Source organism: Halichoerus grypus, chromosome 10 (genome assembly GCF_964656455.1).
Source record: "Halichoerus grypus chromosome 10, mHalGry1.hap1.1, whole genome shotgun sequence".
Classification (NCBI taxonomy): domain Eukaryota; kingdom Metazoa; phylum Chordata; class Mammalia; order Carnivora; family Phocidae; genus Halichoerus; species Halichoerus grypus.
Genome location: NC_135721.1, coordinates 48,045,496 through 48,071,940, shown reverse-complemented (window position 1 = coordinate 48,071,940; position 26,445 = coordinate 48,045,496). Strand labels below are relative to the sequence as shown.

Below are 26,445 nucleotides of genomic sequence, written 5' to 3'. Positions count from 1 at the left end.
TCCTACTATATGAATTATATTTCATCCTTCAGGAAATAGACAGTCTCAGATGCAATCACTGCTCTAGATCTTTTACATAAAAGGTGACTTGGCTACGCTCTGGTTGGAAGTAGGGAGGAAGGGAGGGAGTTTGTCTTGAGGATGCATTTCTGTTGCAAGCACGCTATTTTTTCCTCAGCTCGTACACTGCAAAACTTCCTAAAGAGTCTTTTATTTAGTCTTTATGAAATATTGAGAAAAATTCTCAGGGCAGGGCGAGCTTACCTTGGTCGGGAAATAGCGGCTGAATTTGAACTTCTTCAGTGTCAGGGTCATGGAGTACGTCCCAAAGAAAAGGATGAAGGACATGAGTGCCAGGTCAGGGATGAACTGGCAGGAATTCCCGAGCAGCTGCCCACCATAGTTCAGACATTCCTTCTTGCTCAGCAGAGACCAGTCCAGTGCTGTGAGGTTAAGGGGGTTGTACTTGGAGACCAAGCACAGGAGAGAAAGGGTCAGGGCCTTCCTGGGGAGTCAGCTGTATCCTTGCCCCTAGAGTCCCTCAGGCAGCCCACACACCCCTCCCATCCTCCACGGGGCCCAGCAACAGAATTATGTTCCTGGAGACAGGCTGTGTCAAGGAACAACAAACAGCGGGGCCCCTGGGCAGAGCAGGAGTGAACACGTGTTTCTTCAGTGTGTTCTAGATTGCACTGCTGAGTTATTGAGGAGAAGCAGCTCAGAGGGTGGGATGCCCTCTCCTACAGCCCGCTTGGCTACCAGCTCAGTCAACTATGGATCTCTTTCCTGGAGTATGTCACATTTATTCTTCCTTTTCCTTCCCCTGTGCACACCTTTTCATATATTGGGGCTTACACCTGACCCTTGTCAGATCTCTCTTGGGTCAGTCACTTCCCCTTTTCATGTCTAGATGTCTAAAGTCCAAAACAAAACAATTACATATATAGAAATATCTATATATGTACATCTATGTATGTATATATATATACACACACATAGATATATATCTCTAAGTGTATGTATATGAGTGCATATATAGACATACATGTGTATACACACGTATATGTTCACATGCATATGTTTCTAAGTGTAATAAAAGCAGAGTAATTTATAATAAAATTTAATATATATTTCAAAAAATTATTGTAAATATTCAGGAACCAGCAAAATGAAGTAAACAGGTGTTTGCAACCACGTGTAGTGAATGTTTGGATTAAGAGGAGTGTGGGACTTCGATATAATAGTGGTTTCCAATGAATCACGCCTCCCTGTGTCCACACTCCTCCATGTCACACCAACAGTTCTCCCATCAAAAAGTGGTCTATTTCTCCACCCTTTTGAATCTGGCCTGCCCCTGGGTCTGCTCAGACCAGTGGAATGGGGAGGAAGTGGCTTTGAGCAGGGTCTGGAGCCGAGGCCTTGAGGGGCCTTGCCGGATCTGCGCTTACCCTCTTGGCAATGTGAGACTGCCATACTGTGGGAAAGCCCGGGATCAGAAAATACCACGTGAAGAGAGAAATCCAGATTTGCAAGACATCTGCTGCGTGTCAGGGCCTCCCTCAGTCACCGAAGCTAGTAAGGCTGCCCCCGGCCGGGCTGCATGCCTCCACTGCCCCACCAGGCTGGCCCCACAGCTCTGTCCCCGCTCATCTCGTGGGCTTCCCCTGTGCACTGCCACACCCTCCTGCTGTCTCGGCCGGCCTGGTCCGCTCCCTGTCCTCGGAACAGGGTTTGTGTTTTCCTTATTTGCCCTTCTGTCTGTGCTGGTCCCTGGGCCTGGAAGGTGCTTCTCTCTCGGGAACCCACTTTCCCGACCTTCAAGGCCAGATCACATTCCACTTTCTCTCTGAGGCTTTCCTCTCCAGCTTGTGGGGTGCCTCCTGTCTCCATGGCTGGAAGGACACGTTTGGCCTATATTTGGCACATGGCATACTCTGCTTCTGCTGTCCCATTAGCCTTCATGCTCATCTCCACACGTACATCACACGCAAGTTGGAGGGCAGGCAGGGGCCACATCTGGTTTTTTATGTCCTTTTAGCCCTCAGAGTGCACACAGCACCTTGCACATAGTAAGTATCCAGGCTTAGGCACTGGCTGATTCCATTCTTCCTCACTCGAAACCAGATATTTGGAAGACCTTAGGTTAAGTTGCCAGCTGAGCAGTCGGCTGCCTCTGCAGGAGTGACTAAAGGAGCAACCTCAGGGACACAGAAAGTCCAAAGATCTCCCCCAAAGCCCACCAGGAGCTGCTCTTCTCCTGCTTTTGGACTTCCCACCATTGGAGCCACTCAGGCCGGGCCCCTCTCCCGAGGGCCACTGCTCATCGTTCTGGGGAGGGGCAGACCAGAACTGACAGGGACTCGTGAGCACACAGGACAGATCAGATTCAGTGAGGGGGGTAGCATTAATAACCTTTCTGGGGCTAGGGAGTGGCACTGTTAGGTGGGAGATGGAGGTGCTAGGTTGAAAGGCAAGGAAGAGGGTAAAAAGCCAGCTGGGAAACTGGGTTTATACTGTTGTTTCTGCAGCCCTATTTACCATTCCTCACCTCTACCTCCCCTTCATGTGTGTGAGCCTGTGTGTGTGATATTTATACACACGGATTTAATAGGATGAGACATGTTTAAAAGGGGAGGTTTTGACAATATATACTTACAATAAAAGTACGCATTTACAGAGCTCCATGGGTGACCCTGATGTGTAGCTGGGACTGACCTCTACAAGTCTGGCTTGCCATAAAATGGCAAGCCCAGCCTGTTTCCCAACTTCTCTCACTCTCCCCACAGACAAAAGCCCTCGAATGTCTGAGTAAGAGGAGAGGACACTTACCAGAGAAGTGTTGGTGTTTGGTGGCAGCAGGGCTGAAGCATTGAACATGGTTGTATTTGCTGTGGATGAGCACAGGACATGGGATGGGTCAGCAGCTGCTGGGTTGGGAGCCTTCAGCCCCCACCAGGCCCCCAGCTTTTCCATCTCCCACCATTGCTCAGAGCCCAGGAGTGGCTTCCCTTGTGAGGGCAGCTCATTGCGCCCTGGCCCCTCTCCATTAAGTAGCTCCAGTGCAGCAGGTTTGGGGAGAGAGGGAGGAGGCCAGCTAGCCAGTTTGCTGGCAATAAATCTGAAATGTACTGCAAGCCATTTGGCTCCTGCTGGCTCTCCATGGTTGGTTAGGAAGCCAGAGCAAAGTAGAGGCTATTCTTGAAGCTTCCCTCAACTTCCAACAAGCTGTCACAGGGTGGATGTGATCACAGGGCCCCTCCGTGTTGCCTACTTCTGGGCCAGTTGGGGCTGGGAGTGACTAAGGAATTCAGTCTTGACCCAGGGCAGAATATTCCTAAAAGTTCTACAAACCAGAGGTTTGTTATGATTATTCTGAAGAAAGCTTCACTTACAGAAATCAGGACATCTGCTGCCTTACTTCACACCACTGACCAAGAGAACACGATGCACAATTAACAACAGAGCAGAGAAAGTGGGCAAGAAGGCTAACTCAGGGCTACCCACACAAACACTAGAGGACTCCCAGCTAACGCTTGAGCCTGGAGAGTTCAGGCGCCTTTCCATTGCCCAAGCTTGTCAGACCAGACACTCCTTTGATGTCTTCTGTTTAGGCTTAGCCATTCTTTTATATTGGGTAGAGTTATCTGAAAGTCACTTTGAGATGAAGAAGGATGAAATATAACATGGAAAAATTCCAGAAAGGGTCCAAGTATCAAATATTTTTAAATTCTAGTGTTTACAAAGTGGTACTCACTTGGGATTGAAAGCAGCCAATCAGTGTGTGCAGCATCCATAAATAGAATACAAATCAGTTACAATGGAAACAAGATTAAATTTAAAAAGAGCGCACCCACACAACAAGCTCTTAGGATGAAGAGTGGGGAAGACTGAGAGGGTGCCTTGGCCAGATTGGGCTTTGCAGTAAAGCTAGGAACGTGGAACATTTTGTAAGCAAGTGGCCCAGGGACTGGGAAAGAAACCCTCCTCACTTAGTTCTCCCCTCCCCTATCTCCTGTTGTTGAGAACTTTCCTTTCATATTCTAATCAAAACTAACTTGTCCTGATTCCAGTTTCTTTACTCTTGGTGAAGAAACTGAAAATCTAATCTGACCAGGATTAGTGGCTAGTAATGACTATGTATTACTAATTAACAGTTCAATAGAGCAATGGTTCTCAAACTTAAGCATGCGTCAGAATCACCTGGAAGGCTTCTTATTGTACAGCTCGCCCTACCCCAGAGTTTCTGATTAGCAGGTGTGGGATTAGGCCCAAGAATATTTATTTCTAACAAGTTCCCGGAGGTGCTAAGGCTGCTTCTGAGAACCACACTTTGAGAACCATGGCAATAGAGTGACCCAAAATAATGAGGTGACATCAGGCACCTGGGCAAGGCCAGAGGGGGCGCTATTTGGAGGCAAGTAGATTTTATTACAGCCCTCAAATCCAACCTTGTATGCTCCTATGTCCTCTGTTCTTAGGGTATGTCTATGTTTGGTTTCTCCTGTGGACAGATGATTCTCAGAATGACCAAAGTGCCACATATGACCCCAGAATTTGGACTGTCTCTAAAAGAGATCGAGGCCGTGTACTTGCAAAAGCCATGTTTGTGGGAACATTGGTGTTCAGTCAGTGCAACAAAGCCACCGTCCAGTGGGCACAAGCAGCAAATGGGAGTGCCCTGAGGGGGCCCAGGCCACAGAGGAGAGATTCACTCCAGGGCAGAATGAAAAGGGCCTGCAGGTAGGATCTCTTCCATCCCCTGGGCACCAACATGTTCTAGCTTGGGACAAACAGTAGCTTCACCTATTGTTGGATTTTAATGAAATAACTCTAAATTAATGATAGAAAAAAATTAAGTCTAGACTTCTTTACAAAACCAGTGCAGTGACAGAGGGAGAGAGGGTATAACCAAAACTATACTCCCTGAGGTCAGGACATCTTCCTCTCCATGAGGCCTAGTCTAAAGCAGGTACACGGTGACTGTACAGTAAATATTTTTGATTGACTTATGATCAATCTTTTATCAATAACATGTGTTAAAGTGCTAAACAACATAAAATCTACTTGTGTCAAACTCCAATCCGATCTGGGTATAGATTTGAAAGCCTCACAAGAGTTCCATGAGACCGGCAGAGCCAGCATTGATATCCCTCTTTCACAGCTAGGGAAACTGAGGTTCAGTGTGACCTTAGGTGGTCTCTGGACCTCAATTTGCTCTCTGTGAGTCCAGCGTGGTGGTGCTCAGAGATATATGGATGGGTCTCTCTCTCTCTCTAGATCTAGATCTATCTATCTATGGGTGTCCCTGCTCTGCAGCATCCTGGCCACCCCAGGCACAGTCTACTGAAGGCTCTGAGGGCATGAGTAGGACTGTGAAGGGAGGCCAGTGGTTGAGACTATAGGAAGCCCTAACTATACAGATGACACTTTTCTGGTCAGTAAGGAATTCCACAGGAACGGTACCAAGTATTATCAGGTTGACCAGTTGGTTGATTCAACCTCCCACCCAGTGCAGGAATTTTTCTTTTAAGACAGCAAACTAGCAGGGATGGTGGGGAGCAGAGGGAGGGGGGGAGAGAGAATCTTAAGCAGGATCCACCTTCCTGATCCGGGGCTCGATCTTATGACCCTGAGATCATGACCTGAGCCAAAACCAAGAGTCAGCGCTTAACTGACTGAGCCACTCGGGCGCCCCAGGAATTCTTATTATATCACCCTTGGCAGATGGACATCCAGGTAGTGTTCAGGTCACTTGTTACCACCCAACGGGGCTGATACTTCTCATGGTGGTATCTCCTACATTTCAGTAAAGAGCTGTGGTGGGGGGAGAGTGAGTGGGTGGGAGCGCAGGGCACATCTGGGATTACCGGTCACCTGTGTCGGGGGCGACACACTCGCATTTGTAGGTGGTGATGGAGTCAGGCTTAAAGTCCATATTGATGGGGTAGTACTTGAAGGCACCAATCATCTTCTTGATGGCATCATAGATGAAGATGAAGCTGATAAGGGTGGAGAAGCCCTCTTCTGTGAAGCGGGTGATATACTTGATGATAAAGCTGGCATCTGTGGCCACCAGGATAAGGCACTGGATGGCTGAGTGGAGGCCAATCCAGAGGCGGAACTCCATGTAGTCCAGACCATTGCCTCTGGAAGACAGAGGGAAGGAAGGGGCCTTGAGCCCAGGGCTCTTGTATGTGCTTGGCTCCCCAGACCCACTCTTAGTGGCTCACCTGTCCCTCCTGTGGCAATGGAGAGGACAGGTGAGCCACTAAGAGTGGGTCTGGGGAATGTGAGAGGACTAGGAAATGCCCTCCTAGGAAATGTGAGAGGACTAGGGACAGGGACAATTCCTGGGTGGGGTTGTCTCATCTTCACAAATTCTGGGAAAGAATCTCATGGGGGTGGCAGGAAGGTGCTAAGACATCTCAGTTCTTACACATTTGGTAACAAACACCCGGGGTGAATGAACAACAGGGAATATCAGAGTGACAGAGCTGGGGGAGGCCTTTAACTGGCCTCATGTTGTAGATGAGGCAACTGAGCCCAGAGTTGTGACAGGAGCTGCCTGGTTCAGGGTATAGCCTTCAGACCTCCAGCTCAAGACCGCACTGACTTCCAGACATAATTGTTTACAAACACATTAGTGAGAATTGTCTCCTCTTGTCTTGCCTTGATGTCTCCCTATCAGCTATGCTAAAATGCACTAGGATGGCTAAAGGCAGGTAGCTGGAGGGAGTCAGGAGGGACACCTGACAGTCCTTCCCATAGGTAATAAAGGCAGCTTTGGTGCCCCTCACCCCTGCCTCCCTTTTGGGCCTCTTCCCTTGTCCTGGCCTTGGTATACTGCCCCAGGTGTGAGAGCAGGCACCGGGGGCTACCAAGGGCACCTACTTGCTGAAGTCGAAGAGGAGCTTCTCAAAGATGAGGATGGGCCCTGTGCTGCTGAGGATGATGAGAGGCTGTCCCGAGAAGAGGCAGAACAAGGCGCCGGCCATGGCAGTGCCCAGGAAGCTCTCCATCACTCCCTGGGGGCATGAAGAGTATGAGGCTCAATGGAGGCAGGAGAAGGGGCCTCTTGGCATAGGCTAGAATCCAGCCAAGGGCTCAGGCCACAGTGCTCATCTTTTATTTTGGGCCTTCTCCTCCCAAAATCACTATGTTGTATATCTGAAAACTAATATAACATTGCATGTCAACTACCGTTCAATAATAAAAATTAACAAAAAAAAATATAGTGCAATTAATACTACTTAATACATAAAATAAACGTTGAACAAGTTTGATCTATTTATGTCATCCTTACATTTGGACTTTAATAACATGATTTAGCTTTAGGTCTTTTAATACTATTGGCTTATTATTTTTTGAAGGGTAAAGGATTACTAAAAATGATAGTCTGAACCCCATGGTGGATGAAACCCAAGCCTTGGTTTTGGGATTACGGGATGAAGCTCCTTACCGCCACCTGGTGGCAGCAGATTTTATGGAGGTTTGCACTCCTGTCCACAGCTCACACACACCTGATAATTGTCAGTGGCATCCCCCAGAAGCCCACCAAAGGTGATTGCGTTGGTGATGCAGCCGAGGTAGATGAATAGGATGGCAGAGATGGACTGGATGTGGAAGCCGTCATAGAAGTCACTTGGGAACCAGGGCAGCTTCCTCTTGATATCCAGAAGCAGGCCACCGAAGAACCTGCTCAAGACAGGCCCAGGGGCTGCTTTCTCCCCACAAACACCAGCACAGGGGCAGGGCTATTTACAGGAGCCTGCAGAATCTGGGGCGAGGAAGGGAACTTGACTAGAGGGACCTTTCTACCAGAACATTTAAAGGCAGGGAAGGGTTTTTTGCAGGAATGAAAGTTTGTGGTCAGCGTCATCCTCACTGGAAAGGTGGTCATGACAGCCTGGATGCGAGAGAGGGGAGGCCTGATGGGGACATGTCCTGGAGCAGACCTAACATTCCACGGGGAATGGAAATCGTGGGGTCCACAGAAGTCCTAGACGTCCTCCTCAGAGATGTCCCTGATCATCTGCAGGGCATCTGCCTGTGCTTGGTGAATACAGGTGTGTCCAACTTTAGGAGAAAGAGACATCCGATATTCATCACGGGCAGGTTCTGAATCTTATAACTGGTTTCTTTATTCTCTGGAACCATTGAGTGGGGAATTTCAGGTTTAGGGACAGTGTTTATTGGGTCTACTATTCCCCCACAGCTCCTAAGGCAACGCCTGGCGTGGAGCAGGGTTTCTCGGCTTTGGTACTACTGACAAGTCAGGCTGGGTAATCCTTTGTTGTAGGGCTGCCCTGTGCCTCGTAGCATCTGTCCACTAGATGCCAGCAGCATCCCCCTCTAGTTGTGGCACACAAAAATGTCTCTGGACATTGCCAAATGTGTCCTGGGGGAGGATGGGGGTGCAGGCAAAGCTACCCCCAATTTGGAACTACTGGCTGGCATAGAGCCAAAGGCATATAAAACATGACTCCATTCTCAAAATCATAATTTACACATAGCTTTGCAGGGCCATGTCCTTTCCTAAATTCAGAGAAACCTGAATTATTCTAAGAGCCAGCAAGGAAACCCAACCCAAAGTCTCTCACCCTCTCTCTCTCTTAAAGAAAGAAAAAAGAGAAAAAAATTCAAATGGTACTGTTATGAATTGTGTCACCCCCAAAGACACATTGAAATCCTAACCCCAGTACCTGTGAATGTGATCTTATAGGGAAATAGGGTCTTTGCTGATGTAATCAGGTTAAGATGAGGTCATGGGGGTGGGTCCTAATCCAATACGACTAGTGTCCTCAGAAGAAGAGCAAAGTGCCCCAGGAAGACACAAGGGGAGAACACCAGGTGAGGACAGACGCAGAGACTGGAGCTACGCCGCTGCAAGCCAAGGACACTGAGGATGGCCGGCCACTGCCAGAAGCTGGAGAGAGGGAAGGAAGGATGCCACCCAGAGTCTCAGAGGGAGTTGGCCCTGCCAATGCCTCGATTTGGAACTTCTACCCTCCAGAACTGTGAGAGAAAACTTCTATTGCTTAAGCCACCTAGAATGTGACACTTTGTTAGGACAGCCCTAGAAGACTCAAACAGGAACAGAGTCTAGAGAAAAGTTCGGGTGCCTCCACTCCAGTGCTGGGCCCCACTTCCCTTCTCCTGCCACAACCCTTTCGCCAGATGCAGAGGGGTTTTGAGGGCGTGGGGAGGAAAAGAGTGCAGTGGCCAGACCCCACGGCCGGGAGGGGGCGCTGCAGGCAGAGCGGGGGGGAAGGTTCCCGCAGCTGGGTGAGAAGGAGACAAGCCTAAAGGTTGGCTGGCGTCACCGTCAGGCCTGGGGTGGGCACCTTCCCGTCCAGATAAGCTCTTCCCCGATTTCGTGCATGGCTGGCATCTCTCCGTCATCCCCGCTGCTCCCTCCGCCGGCCCCGCCGCCACTGCCAGAGCCTCCGCCGCCGCCTCCTGCAGCCGCCCCGCCGCCTCCCCCTGCAGAGCCATTCATCTGGCCTAGCTCCATCAGTGAGAACACGGATTTCCTGTAAGGAGCAAGGGGGCAGAGGACGATGGCGCTCCCAATCCTGGGACGAGCTTAGGCCCTCTAGAACTGTCCCAACAACACCTCTTACCTCTCCAACAAAAATCATGAAATATCTTAAAAGACAGAGACAGATGCAGATGATGTCACGGTACCCGTGCACAGGGCACCCAGATGTTACAGATGTTCACATGCAGCATATTGCTTTCTTTTCTTTTTTTTTAAGAAATAAAATGGCACCAGGAGAAGAAATACCACAAACCCGTCTATGCTGACCAGAAAAGCCATGGACAGACTCAGAACTCCCTTTGAACCACTTCCCTCCTCGCCACCTCTCCATCCACACACACACCTCTTATCAGCAGAGGGCACCTTCTTGGGGGGCTCAATTCGGATATTTGGGTCCCATTCTCCAGGAGGAAGGACGATGACCTCATCCAGAAACTCATCAATCCCTGCTATCAGGTCTTCCCGATTCCGGGCTTTATAGGCCACGTCACTGAAGAGCTGGCAAGGGAAGAGGAAGGGGACATCTTGCTGAGGTCTGCTTCTTAGCCACCTCCTGGGAGCACATCATGTATAGTGTCAGAGAAAATCCCTCTGAACCTTTACTCCTACCAGCTTACTCTCTGTCTGTAGGGAAGGAAGGACAGAGCCCTGCAGGTGAAATTCAGCACAGTGGGGAGCAGCGGGCCTTGGGCGAAGACCTGAAGGCCAGGTCTCCGTGTCCTAGCTGTAGGTCTTTGGCTCAATCACCTAACCTTTCTGCTTTCAGTTTGGCATGGAGCAAGCTCATTTGAAAACCTGTTCAGAGCCCAGTCCCAGAATCTCAAGATATTTTAGATCTGATTATAACTTCCTAGCGCCTCATCCTTGGAAGGTTAGGCTGCATCCTTCCAGATGTCTTCAGGGCGTTCTTTCTGACGTACAGATCCCGCCTGTGTTGAACATCTTCTAGGCTCCCATTCACTCCTGGGACAGAGAGAGCTCTAGGCTGTGCCTCCAGGCTCCGTGTCATCTCGGGCTCCCCTCCTGCTCTTGAAGTTCTTACACTGAGCCTAAGTTGAACCACTTTTATCCAGCTTCTCCATCTCCAAGCTTTGGCTCCTTTTCCCTTCATCTGGAATGCCTGCCTCTTAGGCTTGTGCAGGGTCGACCTCACTCCTGCTCATCCTTAGTGTAAAGCCCTCTCCTGTGTGAGGCCTCGCTTGGCTGCCAGGACAGTTAGCATGTGGTTCACTTCAGAATTACAGGTCTGTCCCTCCCCTTGATTGGTGCTTCTAAAGGGCAGTGACGGCCCCCTGATTCTCATAACCCTCAGCGCCCTGCACAAGCCTGGCAATACAGTAGGTGCTCCAATGGGCCTGTTGGATAAGTGAGTGAATGAAGGCCCAGTGCTAGATGCAGGAGCCATGACAGTCAGGAGTACATGCTTCTCGTTACCACTTACATCGTCTACCATGAGGGTTGCAATGGCACGGCCAATTTCATTGTAGGATTTTGCTCTCCCAGAAGGTCCAAGCAGTATGAACAGAAATCTGCAAAGAAGAGGAAGGAGGAGGAGGTGGAGGAAGCAAGCAGGCCAAATTGAAGCAGGTGAAGAGAGGGACTCTCTGGCCCTGGACATTATTCATTCTTAACTCATGAATTGACCACACACTTGTCCCTTCCCTCCTTTGAATCCCGTATTTGCTCTGGAAAGACATCTCTTCTTCGCTTCCACCAGCTCCCCCTTGAGCATCCTCACCATTGTCTTGTTGCCCAAGCCCAGCCAACGGTGTCTGTCTCAGCTCCTTCTTTTTTATGATTATTTTAAATTAACTCTAAAACTCTCTCCTCGTCAGAAGATTTCCCTCCCCAGCAATTGACTGATTTTCCTTCTATATTTTAGGGGTGTTTCCAACACCCCTTTGTGCCCACTACATGGACAGCTGGTTTCCCTCAAGCAGGTGAGGGGGGTCAGATTTCAGTGGCCCTCACCTGGTGGGGACAGGCACCTCAGTCACTCCTCCCAGCATGGCTGACTGGATGAGACGCACGAAGGCGATGAACGGCTGGTCCAGGAAGTCCACCTCACCCACGAGCACGTTGGAGGCTTCTGAGTCCTTGGGGATCTTCTTCATGAATTTGTTTTTCCGCTGGTCAGGGAGAGGGGAAACAAGATGCCCATGGATACTCTCATCAGTGGTTTTAGCTCTCATCCAGATTGCTGTGAAGGCCTGACTTTAAATTCTCCAAGCATTTCTCAGGAGACTGAAATAACCAAATACTTTGCCCTATTTCTGGATGAGAAGACTCAAAATGGGTTAACACCAGGACCAAGCGAACAGGCAACGACTGGATCCCTAAGACATTCCTTGATGGGTGGCAACTTTGCTCAACTGAAGTGTGAGTGGAGGGGTCAGACAAGAGAGCCCAGGCTTGCTGGACAGCAGGCCTCATCCCCCAGCCCCCTGCGGCCCAAGCAGATGGGAGTCGGCTCTTCCACAATGGGTGTCCAGCCATGGAGGAGGTGAGACTGTGTGCTGGTCTTCTCTGTCCAACAAATCCCAAGCTCAGGGACGGCTGGCCCCTCATCTGATATGCTTCTCTGTCCCTCACTCCCCCTAGTGCCTGGCATGGCACCAGCATATGGGGCTTGGTCAGTACCTGACTGATGGGCTGGCTAGTCACCAAGGCAGCCCAGAGCCCCCACCCGGGTCCTTCCTGGGGACTCCTACTCCCTCATGGGAGTGAAGTTCTGTCTGTAGGGCCTCCCTGCCCCTGAAACCAAAGGCGCCTTTCTGCCCTGGGCCTTCACTGCAGCCAAGTGTAGGGTCTACCTGGTCTGTGTTTGGGGTGCGAGAAATATCATTCATGCTTCTGCTCTGGGCGTGACCTGGGAGAGAAGGAAAAGAAGGGGAAGTCAGGCTCTTGCAGGTCCTTTTCCCTTGGTCCCTACACATGCTTCTCCTGGCTTCATAACCAAAGCAAGACCCCCTCCCCCTCATCCCTCAGCCCCTGGAGCTAGCCTCTGCTCCCTCTTCTTCTCTCTCTTCCCTTCTCACTCCTCAGTCTGCTGCTCGCTACCCCTCCACCCAGCCCCCTTGGGCAGAGACCGAGATGTCTGCTCTGCGCCAGGCCCTGAAGGAGGGGAGGGACACAGACACATTATCAGGTGAGGTGCCAGGTGTCACTGAGCTTGGACTTGGACTCCCCCATGACCCATGTGCGTGTTGCAAGATGGTCAAGGATTTGGCTGGCAGAAGGAATGAAGGCGGGGCTCTCTTGTGGGGAGAACAGTGATGGCAAATTATCTGAACTGCCCAATGGTTCCTTCCCCCATTGAGGGAGGAGAAAGTCAGCTCTCATTCCCCAGAAGCAGCCGCATCCAATGGGCACTCTCAGACCTGTTATTTCTTGGCTTTCTGTGGCCTGTGGCATACTCTAGCTGCCAGAACTCTGCCCTCTCTTGGCTCCCTTCTTCTTATTTGTATCCAGGATCCTCACCTGCTGGGCTCAGGGCCTTGCTTTGCCTTCACTCCCTGCAGAGGCTTCACCTCCTCCATCCCCCATTGCTTCATGCCCACCCTGGGCTGAGGATGTGCAGATTGGGTCTCCACTCTACACCTCTCTCTCAAGCCCTAGAATCCACTGGGCAGCCCCACCTGGCACCTTAAACTCAATGCACCGGGATCATGGTTTGCCTCTGCTTAAAACTCAGAGGTCCCCATTACCTTCACAGTAGAGGCAGGGAGGGTCCTTTTGCAGGGCATGTGGGCCCTCTTCAGTTTGACTCTCTTGCCCTCAGGCCCTGCCCTCCTCATGAAGTGAACCGCCCCCTTCACAGTGCCTTCCTTCTGCTGTTCGTTTCCTTTGTTTGGAACACCCCTCTCCTGTGTCGCCCCCACCCTACCATGTGCTCCTGGAAAACCCCTATTTATTCTCCAAGACTCAGGCGTGTCTCCTCTTTGAGCCTTCCAGGGGCCACCCCAGGATGGGATGGTGTGCACACAGGACATTTTCTTCAGGCTTCCTTCACCGCAGTGTTGGCCATAACAGTGATCTCAGACACAATGAACAACTGGGAGGCAGGCTCGCCCCAGAGCCGTTTGCTGCCTGCTGCCTCCTGGCATCCCTATGTGGAATAACCAAGGCCAGGAAGACTGGGGACCCGGGGCCACCAACAACAGAGAGAAAAGACTGTAGCTGAGCCCTTGGCCAGGGCCCACACTGCCCTCCAAATCATTCCTTGGGCCTGGTCAGGGCACAGCTGACATAACTTATTCATATCTTGGCCTTTTAGTAAAAGTACTTAAAGGAACATACTCTTCTCACTCTTTTCTTTCCATTTTGCAGATTCTCTCTTTTCTTTGCTTCACAGCTCACCTGTGTGTTCCCCCCGATGAACTGCCTGAAAAGCCCTGTCTGTGACCATTCACCTCACAAGTACCCTCACCCATTCCCAGGATGCGGGGGGGCTGTGACTGCCAGCATCCCATGGTCGTGGTGCACAAGGCTGTCATCGAGGCATGGCAGAGGAAAGTCCCTAGCCTGTTTCTAATTCAGTTTCGAGGAAGACTTCTTACCAAAAATGGGACTGATGACCATTCTGGGGGAAACAAAGGTACAGACTAAGACAAAAATGCCTAGCACCATAGGATTGGGTACTGATTATGCCAGCATTTGATTTAGAGTTGCATCTGTCAGAGCAATTACCTAGACACTTAGGGTAGTAAGTTAGGCCCCAAAGACAGCCCGGGTTTGGGGTGAAGGTTAGATTTCTCCTGATGCCTGTCCTGGGAATTCTAGACAGGTCCTGGCCTTTATCTCCCCCACCCACGAAAGCTTACGGAAGCTGGCATTCCCCAGCCGCCATGGGCAGCTGCTGAGAACACACTCACACAGCCGGCCGTAACTGGCACTTTGCCGCATCCTCAGGTCCTCGGTGGAGTGGTGGAGGCTCGGACCAGCCACGGGGCTCCGGGCCGGGCTGCGATCTGGGAGGAGGAACAGAAGGGATTTGGCATCAGCAGCCTTGCCATCAGCATGGCTTACATTTCCAGTCATTCCACCTGAACAAAGCTGGGCCTTGAGACGTGTCTCTTCCCCTTTCTGGAAGAAAGCCTATTTTGGTTGTTTTATATTTTGCTTTTGAGTAAGTTAACAGTCTGAACAAGATTACAGAGAAAATATTTGTACTCTTGAGAATGAGATAGATACACAATTGTTAAATAGGCAGCAGGTGTCGTAGACAGCTGGGTTCATCCCTGACTCCACCACTTACTAGCTGTGTGATCTTAGGCAAGTAACTTAATCTCTTGGTGCCTCAGGCTGCTCATCTGTAAAATGGGGATAACAAGAACAGTACCTAGCCACAGGGTTACTGTGAAGATGAAGTGAGTTAATACATGCGAAGCACTCAGAATAGTGCCTGGAACATGCTGTCTGATTCTACACCTGCTGTTATTATCATATGCTAAACACTTTCCATTTTAAACAATTCATCTAAAGAGATTCCTTAAGATTCCTTCTTTAGCAACCTCATCGACTTTGTTCTGATTGCTGCATTTATCTGGCAGGTTCAGCAAGGCTACCATCTAGGCATCTCGACTCTGCAGTATCAAGAGTGGAGAGTTGCAGGTTGGAGATGTGTGCTTGGAACAATCCACTCTCCCTAATGGCCCCAGGCTCTGTCAATCACAGTGACACAGCTGCCAGATTTACAAGCCCTGGCACACTTGAGATGAACCCAGAACCTTCTATCACCTTGATGTGCTTCATTTTCTGCCAAGGCTCTTGGCTCTTCTTGGGGGTTCAGTGGGAGACTTTCAAGCTCTTTCCACATACATGCCATCTCTACCAGCATTTTGCAATCCTAACCACACAAGAGAATCTCCTGGGGAGCTTTCTAAACTCCCTGTTCCCAGGCCATCCCCCAGATCAACTGAATCCAGCTCTCAGGGTGAGGCTGAGGCACTGGGACATTTCATACCCCCAGGTGATCGCCATGTGCAGCCCAGGCTGAGAACCAGCTCTCTTCCTAGGACTAGTTCTGTTCTGCTGCTGGGGACAACACTGGGGTATGGCTGAGGTCTCTGCAGGCCTGCCATAGAAGGAGGTTGAGGGATCCCCAGAACCTCAGAATTTCTCCAGGATCACGAAGTTCAGGAAGCCTCCACATTGCCAAGACTCTCCAGCCACCAAGGTGGGCTCATCCAGACCCTGGGACTTGACACCAGCCCCCACATGCCCATTGCCCACCAGCATATGGCCCAACTCACTGGTGGTGGAGGAGACAGACTTTCCAATGTCAACCAAGGAGCGGTGGATGGGCTTCTTGGTTTGGTGACGGTGTTTCCTCAGGAGGACATAGCTGACCCTCTCCCGGAGCTCGGGCCGCAGGAGGCCGTCCTCAATTTGCTTCTCAATGACGTCATCTAAGTGGGGAACAGACATGCCTCGTCTATGTGGGACAGAAGGACCAGGAGTGTGGGCGTCTTCAGTTTCATCTATTATCAGTGGGATTAAAAGTGACTAAAGGAGGCAGGAGACGTGGAAATAGTCCCAGCTTTGCCACAAACTGTGGAAACACGAGCAGGTCACAGGCCTTTGGGTATGTGCACACGTGTGCGTCTGTGTGTGTGTATATACAATTCTGTGCTCTATCGGCACTATTGTGAAAAGTCAATGAAGTAGCCTAAGAAGCACAAAAGTTCTGTGTTCGATAGTTTTAGTCCTAACATGAATTCCTTTTAGAAAAGCATTTGGGACAAAATACTTGTGGCAAATTTGAATGTAGTGAAACAAAATCGGCAAAACGTTTTAGGGATAATAAGGCCAGCCTTATTGTCTCCCTTCACCGCTCCACTAAATGAGAGCTAATGTCCTACAGATGAATGATGATCCCTTTACTCTGACAAGAAACAGGTTGCCATGGCAATAGGTTATCTCTGACAACGCTAGGAAGCCCCTCTCCTTTTTGCTCCCTTGCAGGATGGCGTTTCAGAGAATGAGCTTTACATGGGCCCCAGACCTGGAGCCATTGTGCCGCTGTCTTGGGAGTGTCAGACCCAGAGCCTGGTGTCCGCAGAATCAGGCGGGCGTCACACAGACCAGGTGTGGGCACAAGGCTGCCATGGCTTTCTGGGGCCCCGGCGGTCCCTGCCTCACCTATGATCTGTGGTAAGGAGCCGCTGTCCAAATCCAGCAGCACCGTCCCCGTCTGCAAGCAGGTCCGCAGCTCGAAGAGGCTGTGCAGCGACAGTGTGGACACGTGGGGCTTGCTCCAGCGTTCGCCTCCTTCCTCTACCTTTTCTTCAAACTTTATCCACCTGGAAGGGGTTAGGATGGGGCTCAGCGTGGCCACTGCCCTCAGGAGCAGCCCCCATGAGGTCTCCTTGGGGCAAGGGGTGATAGCTGGCAAGTCATGTGCATGCGCTGCATGTTGTTGGGACATTGGTGCTAGACTCACAGGCAGAGAATCTTGGGAACCCTCCCACTCTCCCCCTCACTTCTCCTGATGTTGTTGTGCTCAGGGCAAAGTGACATTCCAGAGGAAGACCATAAATGGGCATGAGGGGTCTTTTTGGGGGTGGCAGAAATGTTCCCAAACTGGATTTGGTGATGGTTGCACAACTCTACATTCACTAAAAAATCATTTAATTGTACATTTAAAATGAGGGAAGTTGATGATAACCTATAATAATAAAGCTGTTTAAAAAAAAGTATCAACTGGAGCCTGGCTACTCAGGGCCGGTCACACCTGTGTTCAGTGTCTGCCTTATGGGGTGTGGTTTGTGGGGAGCAAAGAAAGCGTTCCTGACAAAAAAGTATTTCCCCACGGCTTCTGCTGCAGGGCCTGGGGATTCTACAAGTCCACTCTGGGCTTTGGTTCTCAGAGTTCATATTAAAATCCATATGTCATCTGGGGAAGGAAAGAAATTAGACCAAGGATGTATAGGAATTTGTTCTTTCTAGAGGACAGAATCAGAGGCTGGGTGGAGGAGCCGAGTGGGAAGGCCTGAGACAGCCCAGCAGAGGGCGGCACCAGACAGCCTGGAGAGCTGCCAGGAGCACCCAGCCAGCAGGCTCCGTTTTGCAAGACGTCAACCCCAAGTCAGTGGGTAGCTTCAAGCTATTCCAATCAAAATCCCAAAAGAGTAGTTTGGGACCATGTGACTAATTCTGAAGTTCTTCTGAAAAAGTAAATGTTCGAAAATGGTTGGGGAATGTCTAAAAAAGAAGAATGGGGACGGCTATGCTGTTAGCAGATAGAGAAACTTGCCTAAAAGCTGGAGCCTGGATTCGCAATTGAGGGGGGGAAAGATGGTGGAAGAGTAGGGGACCCTATTTCAACTGGTCCCCAGAATTGAGCTGGATATCTACCAGACCACTCTGAGCACCCACGAAACCAGCCTGAGATGTAAGAAGATCTGGATCTCTACAAGCAGAATATCGCAGGCGGTTGGTTTTGAGGTACGAAGCGGGGAGCCGTGATTCTGCGGGCAGATATTGCAGGATAAACGGCAGCAGGAGGGTGCCGGGCCGTGGGGATCCTACACCTCCGGTGAGCGACAGCCTTGCGCGCTACGGACGGGCACAGACTCTCAGACCGGTAGCGGCAGGGAAAGGACTTTAGGGCAGCCCCTGGGGCGGAAACCCGGAATGGCGGGGTCGTACCAGTGAACTGGGAGTGGCTGGCAGTTTTAGAAGCACAAAGGGCAGAGACGTGCCCCGACCTGGAGGCAGGACTGGGAGCGCTGCGGAGGGGCGCACAACCCAGGACACTGCAGTTTATAGCAGCACGGACAGAAACAGAGACGGTGTGGCCTGGAGAGCTCACTGAAGAACAGACTGCGGTCTCTCTGCTCTGAGGCAGAGGGTTGGAAATGGTCTCTTCTGCTCTGACTTGCAGAAGAGACGCGGAAAGCCACCAGGGAAAGCCACCAGAGAACAAAAGCCCCAAAATCTGATTCCCGCTGAGCCCATGCCCCGCCACAGGGGCGCAGGGCAACTCTGCCCAAACAGGGTTGCCTAAGTAACAGCGCGGCAGGCCCCTCCCGCAGAAGACAGGCTGGGAAAACAAGAGGCCAGCAACCCTAAGGTCCCAAGAAAACAGGTGCATCTTGCTTGGGTTCTGGTCAATAATTTGGACTCTATACATTCCCTCAAACACCCATCAACAGAATGACTAGGAGGAAGAGCCCCCAAAATAGAAAAGATTCAGAGATTATGACTTATGCTGCAGATTTACAAATGGATGCAGATATAACCAAGATGTCGGAGATGGAATTCAGGCTAGCAATTGTGAAGACAATGGCTAGAATGGAGAAATCAATTAATGGCAACATAGAGTCTCTAAGGGCAGAAATAAAAGGTGAATTGGCAAAACTTAAAAATGCTATCAATGAGATCCAATCCAATCTAGATAATCTAACAGCTAGGGTAACTGAGGCAGAAGAGAGAATAAGCGACCTCGAAGACAATATAATAGATAAAAAGGGAAAAGAGGAGGCCAGGGAAAAACAACTCAGAATCCATGAAAACAGAATCAGAGAAATAAGTGACACCATGAAGCGTTCCAATGTCAGAATAATTGGAATCCCGGAGGGAGTGGAGAGAGAGAGAGGACTAGAAGATGTATTTGAGCAAATCGTAGCTGAGAACTTCCCTAATCTGGGGAATGAAACAAACATTCGCGTCCTAGAGGCAGAGAGGACTCCTCCCAAGATCAAGGAAAACAGGCCAACACCCCGGCATGTAATAGTAAAACTTGCAAATCTTAGAACCAAGGAAACCATCTTAAGGGCAGTTAGGGGGAAGAGATTCCTTACGTACAGAGGGAGGAACATCAGAATAACGTCAGACCTAACCACAGAGACCTGGCAAGCCAGAAAGGCTTGGCAAGACATATTCAGGGTACTAAATGAGAAGAACATGCAGCCAAGAATACTTTATCCGACAAGGCTTTCATTTAGAATGGATGGAGAGATGCAGAGCTTCCACGACCGGCAGAAGTTGAAAGAATATGTGACCACTAAGCCAGCCCTGCAAGAAATATTAAGGGGGGTTCTATAAAAGGAGAAAGACCCCAAGAGTGATCTACAACAGAAATTTACAGGGACAATCTATAAAAACAACGTCTTCACAGGCAACATGATGACAATTAATTCATATCTTTCAATAATCACTCTCAACGTGAATGGCCTAAACGCTCCCATAAAACGGCACAGGGTTGCAGATTGGATAAAAAGACAGGACCCATCCATATGCTGTCTACAAGAGACTCATTTTGAACCTAAAGATACATCCAGACTGAAAGTGAAGGGATGGAGATCTATCTTCCATGCCAGCGGACCTCAAAAGAAAGCTGGGGTAGCAATTCTTATATCAGACAAATTAGATTTTAAACTAAAGTCTGTAATTAGAGACACAGAAGGATACTATATCATTCTTAAAGGGTCTATCCAACAAGAAGATCTAACAATTGTAAATATCTATGCCCCCAACATGGGAGCAGCCATCTACATAAGCCAACTGTTAACCAAAATAAAGAGTCATATTGATAACAATACGTTAATTGTAGGAGACCTCGATACTCCACTTTCAACAATGGACAGATTATCTAAGCAGAAAATCAACAAGGAAACAAGAGCTTTGAATGATACATTGGACCAGATAGACCTCATAGATATTTACAGAACATTCCACCCTAAAACAACAGAATACTCATTCTTCTCAAGCGCACATGGAACTTTCTCCAGAATAGACCACATACTGGGTCAAAAATCAGGTCTCAACCGATACCAAAAGATTGAGATTATTCCCTGCATATTCTCAGACCACAATGCTCTAAAACTGGAACTCAATCACAAGAAAAAAATTGGCAGAAATTCAAACACTTGGAAGCTAAAGACCACTCTGCTCAAGAATGTTTAGGAAATCAAAGAAGAACTTAAACAATTCATGGAAATCAATGAGAACGAAAACACATTGGTCCAAAACCTATGGGATACTACAAAGGCGGTCCTAAGGGGGAAATACATAGTCATCCAAGCCTCACTCAAAAAAATAGAAAAATCCCGAATTCACCAACTAACTCTACACCTTAAAGAACTAGAGAAAAAGCAACAAACGATGCCTAAGCCACACATTAGAAAAGAAATAATTAAAATTAGAGCAGAAATCAATGAATTAGAAACCAGAAACACAGTAGATCAGATGAACGAAACTAGAAGTTGGTTCTTTGAAAGAATTAATAAGATCGATAAACCACTGGCCAGACTCATCCAAAAGAAAAGAGAAAGGACCCAAATTAATAAAATTATGAATGAAAGGGGAGAGATCACAACTAACACCAAGGAAATAGAAACAATTATTAGAAATTATTATCAACAACTATATGCCAATAAACTGAGCAATCTGGGGAAATGGAGGCCTTCCTGGAAACCTATAAGCTGCCAAGACTGGAACAGGAAGAAATTGACAACCTGAATAGGCCAATAACCAGTAACGAGATTGAAGCAGTGATCAAAAACCTCCCAAAAAACAAGAGTCCAGGGCCTGATGGATTCCCTGGAGAATTCTACCAAACATTCAAAGAAGAAATAATACCTATTCTACTGAAGCTGTTTCAAAAAATAGAAACAGAAGGAAAACTTCCAAATTCATTCTATGAGGCCAGCATTACCTTAATCCCCAAACCAGGCAAAGACCCCATCAAAAAGGAGAATTTCAGACCGATATCCCTGATGAATATGGATTCCAAAATCCTCAACAAAATCCTAGCTAATAGGATCCAACAATACATTAAAAGGATCATCCACCACGACCAAGTGGGATTTATCCCCGGGATGCAAGGGTGGTTCAACATTCGCAAATCAATCAATGTGATAGAACACATTAATAAGAGGAGGGAGAAGAACCATATGGTCCTCTCAATTGATGCAGAAAAAGCATTTGACAAAATACAACATCCTTTCCTGATTAAAACTCTTCAGAGTATAGGGATAGAGGGAACATTCCTCAAGTTCATAAAATCCATCTATGAAAAACCCACAGCAAATATCATCCTCAATGGGGAAAAGCTGAGAGCCTTTCCCTTAAGATCAGGAACACGTCAAGGGTGCCCACTCTTGCCACTACTGTTCAACATAGTACTAGAAGTCCTAGCAACAGCAATCAGACAACAAAAAGAAATAAAAGGTATTCAAATTGGCAAAGAAGAAGTCAAACTCTCTCTTTTCATAGACAACATGATACTTTATGTGGAAAACCCAAGAGACACCACCCCCAAATTACTAGAACTCATACAGCAATTCAGTAATGTGGCAGGATACAAAATCAATGCACAGAAATCAGTTGCTTTCTTACACACTAACAATGCAACTGTAGAAAGAGAAATTAGAGAAACGATTCCATTTACAATAGTCCCAAAAACCATAAGATACCTCAGAATAAACCTAACCAAAGAAGTAAAGGATCTATACTCTAGGAACTACAAAACACTCATGAAAGAAATTGAAGGAGACACAAAAAGATGGAAAAATATTCCATGCTCATGGATCGGAAGAATAAACATTGTTAAAATGTCTATGCTACCCAGAGCAATCTATACCTTCAATGGCATCCCGATCAAAATTCCAATGACATTTTTCAAAGTGCTGGAACAAACATTCCTAAAATTTGTATGGATCAGAAAAGACCCCGAATCGCCAAGGAAATGTTGAAAAAGAAAAACAAAGCTGGGGGCATCACGTTGCCCAATTTCAGGCTATATTATAAAGCCGTGATCACCAAGACAGCATGGTACTGGCACAAAAACAGACATATACACCAATGGAACAGAATAGAGAACCCAGATATGGACCCTCAACTCTACGGTCAAATAATCTTTGACAAAGCAGGAAAAAACATGCAATGGAAAAAAGACAGTCTCTTCAATAAATGGTGCTGGGAAAATTGGACAGCCACATGCAGAAGAATGAAACTCGACCATTCTCTAACACCATTCACAAAGATAAACTCAAAGTGGATGAAAGACCTCAATGTGAGACATAGGCAGTTACCTCTTTGACATCGCCCACAGCAACTTCTTTCAAGATACATCTCCAAAAGCTAGTGAAACAAAAGCAAAAATGAACTTTTGGGATTTCATCAAGATAAAAAGCTTCTGCACAGCAAAGGAAACAATCAACAAAACAAAGAGGCAACCCACAGAATGGGAGAAGATATTTGCAAATGACACTACAGATAAAGGGCTGGTATCCAAGATCTATAAAGAACTTCTCAAACTCAACACTCAAAAAACAAATAATCAAGTCAAAAAGTGGGCAGAAGATATGAAAAGACACTTCTCTGAAGAAGACATAACAAATGGCTAACAGACACATGAAAAAATGTTCATCATCATTAGCCATCAGGGAAAGCCAAATCAAAACCACATTGAGATACCACCTTACACCAGTTAGAATGGCAAAAATGGACAGGAAAGAAACAACAAATGTTGGAGAGGTTGTGGAGAAAGGGGAACCCTCTTACACTGTTGGTGGGAATGCAAGTTGGTACAGCCACTTTGGAAAACAGTGTGGAGTTTCCTCAAAAATTTAAAAATAGAGCTACCCTATGACCCAGGAATTACACTACTGGGTATTTACCCCAAAGACACAGATGTAGTGAAAAGAAGGGCCATATGCACCCCAATGTTCATAGCAGCAATGTCCGCAATAGCTAAACTGTGGAAAGAGCCGAGATGCCCTTCAACAGATGAATGGATAAAGAAGATGGTCCATATATACAATGGAATATTACTCAGCCATCAGAAAGGATGAATACCCAACTTTTGCATCAACATGGGTGGGACTGGAGGAGATAATGCTAAGTGAAATAAGTCAAGCAGAGAAAGTCAATTATCATATGGTTTCACTTATTTGTGGAACATAAGGAATAGCATGGAGGACATTAGGAGAAGGAAGGGAAAAATGGGGGGGCGGAATTGGAGGGAGAGATGAACCATAAGAGACTATGGACTCTGAGAAACAAACAGGGTTTTAGAGGGGAGGGGGGAGGGGGGACTGGTTAGCCCGGTGATGGGTATTAAGGAGGGCACGTACTGCATGGAGCACTGGGTGTTATACGAAAACAATGGATCGTGGATCACCACATCAAAAACCAGTGATGTATTGTATGGTGACTAACATAACATAATAAAATTAAAAAAAAAAAAAAAAGCTGGAGCCTGATTCCAGTCCAGATATAGACAAAGGGATCAATGAACAACAGTCCAGAAGCAGACCTGGGCCCTCATGGGAATTTAGGTTTTGATAGAGGAGTTGTTTAAAGGTGAACAACTTAAAAATAAAAAAAACTTACCTGCCACCTACTTCTCACCAAACACAAAATTAAATTCTACATGAATTAAAGTCTAAACATAAAGTTAAATCTTATGATGGACCTATTACTGACTCTTAAAAAGAGAAGAAATTCTGACACATGCTACAACATGGATGAACCTTGAAGACTTTACACTAGGTGACAGAAGCCAGGCACAAAAGATGAACACTGCATGATTCTACTTTTGTGGAGACCTGGAGTAACTAAATTCATAGAGACAGGAAATAGAACGGTGGCTGCCAGGGGCTGAGGGGAGCGGGGAGTGGGAGTTACTGTTTGATGGGTAGAGAGTTTCAGTTTTGCAAGATGAAAAAAGTTCTGGAGATGGATGGTGCTGATGGTCACTCCATCACCTTAGGTGAATGAATCTTAGGTCACTGAACCGTACACTTAACAATGGTTGAAACGGTAAAATTCATGTTATATATATTTTACCACAATTAAAATAAATAATTTAAAATGTATAAACAACAATGCAAATACACTAGAAGAGAATACAGGAGAGTCTTCTTATATTCTTGGTTGTCTAGAAAGAATTCCTCAACAAGATGTAAAACCACAAGGGAAAAAAATGGGCAGCTTTTGTTACATAAAAATAAACTAAACTAAAACTTCTGTATGACAAAATAAGACAAAGTTCCAAGAAATGTAACACAGTGAGAAAATACAACACACAGGGCATCAAAAAACTGGTATTTATAACACAACTCCTTCACATCAATAAGAAAAACTCAAATTACCCAACTGAAAAAGTGAACAATTCTGGAAAGAAATGAAGATGGCCAAAAGACTTTCAACTTTACTAGGAATCAAGGACATTTAAATTATTGCAAATGGAATGACATTCTTCATTTCTCATATTGGCAAAAATGAAAAAGACTGGCGACTTCCGGTGCTGGTGAAAACACGGGGATGTGGGTGCAAGATTAGTGGATGTGCGTCCATAGTGTAGCATGTATGTCTACGCTGTATGTGAGAGTGGGGCGGCACAGTCTTGGTGTGGGGAACTGGGCAGCTGCTTTCAACATTTAGTGTGCATGTCTTTTGATGCGGTGGTTCCATTTCTAGGAAATTACCACAGAAATATCATTACATATTTGCATACTGTAGAATGTAGAGAAGGATATTCACCGCAGCTTTGTTCGTGAAGGTGAAAAGCTGGAAACTGCCAGTTTCCAGTAGGGGCATGGTCACAAGCATTCCCTACATCCCTGCTGCAGAATACCCCTCAGGGGTGAACAGTATGAGGGTGAACTATGCATTATGACAGGATAAACAATACCATCCCATTTTATAAAAAAAGAAACACACACATCCGTGTGTTTGGCCACACGTGTCTAAAAGTGCCTGGCAGAAGCTTTGGAAGGCTACCCGCCAATGGCTGACAATGAGTCTGGGGAGAGGAGTGGGTCTGCTGGTGGGGGAGGGGCTAAGAGACTCTCCCTGTATTTGGGTTTAATTATTGTAGGAACAGGGCAGCCTGTAGAGCCAGACAAGGCTGTGAGTCCTAGCTCCATCATTTCTCAGCTCTGGACTTTATCATTTTGTTTTCTTCAGGAATAATAAGAGTAGGTAGCAGTTAGAGCAGAGACCAGCACAAAATGCACATTCTGTTAGTGTCAGCTATTAATGTAAAAATAAAGAATATTGCCTTTGTAATTTTAGAAACAATAAAAAATAAGAAAATAGAGGCTTTGAAAGATCTCCCAACCACAGGACACCACGGTTGATATTTCAATGACTATCATTATTGTTATTTTTTAAAGATTTTATTTATTTATTAGAGAGAGAGAGCACAAGCAGGGGGAGTGGCAGGCAGAGGGAGAGGGTGAAGCAGTCTCCCCAGTGAGCAGGGAGCCCGATGCGGGGCTCGATCCCAGGACCCCGGGATCATGACCTGAGCCAAAGGCAGACGCTTAACGACTGAGGCACCCAGGCACCCCAACTATCATTATTATTATTTTATTTTATTTTTAGAGAGAGAGCACGCTTGTGTATTGGGGGGGAGGGGCATAGGAGGAGGGGGAGAGAGACAAGAGACTCTTAAGCAGGCTCCATGCCCAGTGTGAAGCCCAATGCGGGGCTCGATCCCGTGACTCTGAAATTATGACCTGAGTCAAAATCAAAAGTCCAACACTTAACCAACTGAGCCACCCAGGCGCCCCTCCATGACTATTATTATAGATCTCCGTGTGCATGAATGTACATGTGTACATGTGCACACACACAATTTTACATTAATGACACCATAAGGACATAATACCTATTGGACATTCTTTCATGTCTACTAATGTCTATAAATATATCATTTTAAAGGCTCTTTAGTATTTATTTTATTGCATGAATGGACCACAATTGATATGAATAACCCTCACTTGGTGGACATTTAGGTTATTTCTGATTTATTCTTTTTTTTTTTTAAGATTTTATTTATTCACTTGAGGGCGCCTGGGTGGCTCAAATGGTTAAGCACCTGCCTTAGGCTCAGGTCATGATCCCAGGGGCCTGGGATCGAGCCCCGCATCACATCAGGCTCCCTG

At 47.5% G+C, this 26,445-nt stretch overlaps 1 protein-coding gene across 1 annotated transcript in view; it reads right to left on the bottom strand.

Moving 5' to 3' along the window:
• The window catches only part of SLC4A5 (solute carrier family 4 member 5), an 83,762-nt gene that overhangs the window by 19,115 nt on the left and 38,202 nt on the right, over positions 1 to 26,445 (bottom strand). The window contains exons 4-16 of the mRNA XM_078056395.1: positions 16,685 to 16,845; positions 15,796 to 15,951; positions 14,416 to 14,511; positions 12,355 to 12,410; positions 11,513 to 11,670; positions 10,983 to 11,070; positions 9,885 to 10,039; positions 9,345 to 9,533; positions 7,521 to 7,695; positions 6,892 to 7,025; positions 5,875 to 6,146; positions 2,830 to 2,888; positions 265 to 465 (exon numbers count right to left, since the gene is read on the bottom strand). Coding sequence (XP_077912521.1) covers positions 265 to 465; positions 2,830 to 2,888; positions 5,875 to 6,146; positions 6,892 to 7,025; positions 7,521 to 7,695; positions 9,345 to 9,533; positions 9,885 to 10,039; positions 10,983 to 11,070; positions 11,513 to 11,670; positions 12,355 to 12,410; positions 14,416 to 14,511; positions 15,796 to 15,951; positions 16,685 to 16,845 — 1,900 coding nt within the window. The remainder of the gene's footprint in view (positions 1 to 264; positions 466 to 2,829; positions 2,889 to 5,874; positions 6,147 to 6,891; positions 7,026 to 7,520; positions 7,696 to 9,344; positions 9,534 to 9,884; positions 10,040 to 10,982; positions 11,071 to 11,512; positions 11,671 to 12,354; positions 12,411 to 14,415; positions 14,512 to 15,795; positions 15,952 to 16,684; positions 16,846 to 26,445) is intronic.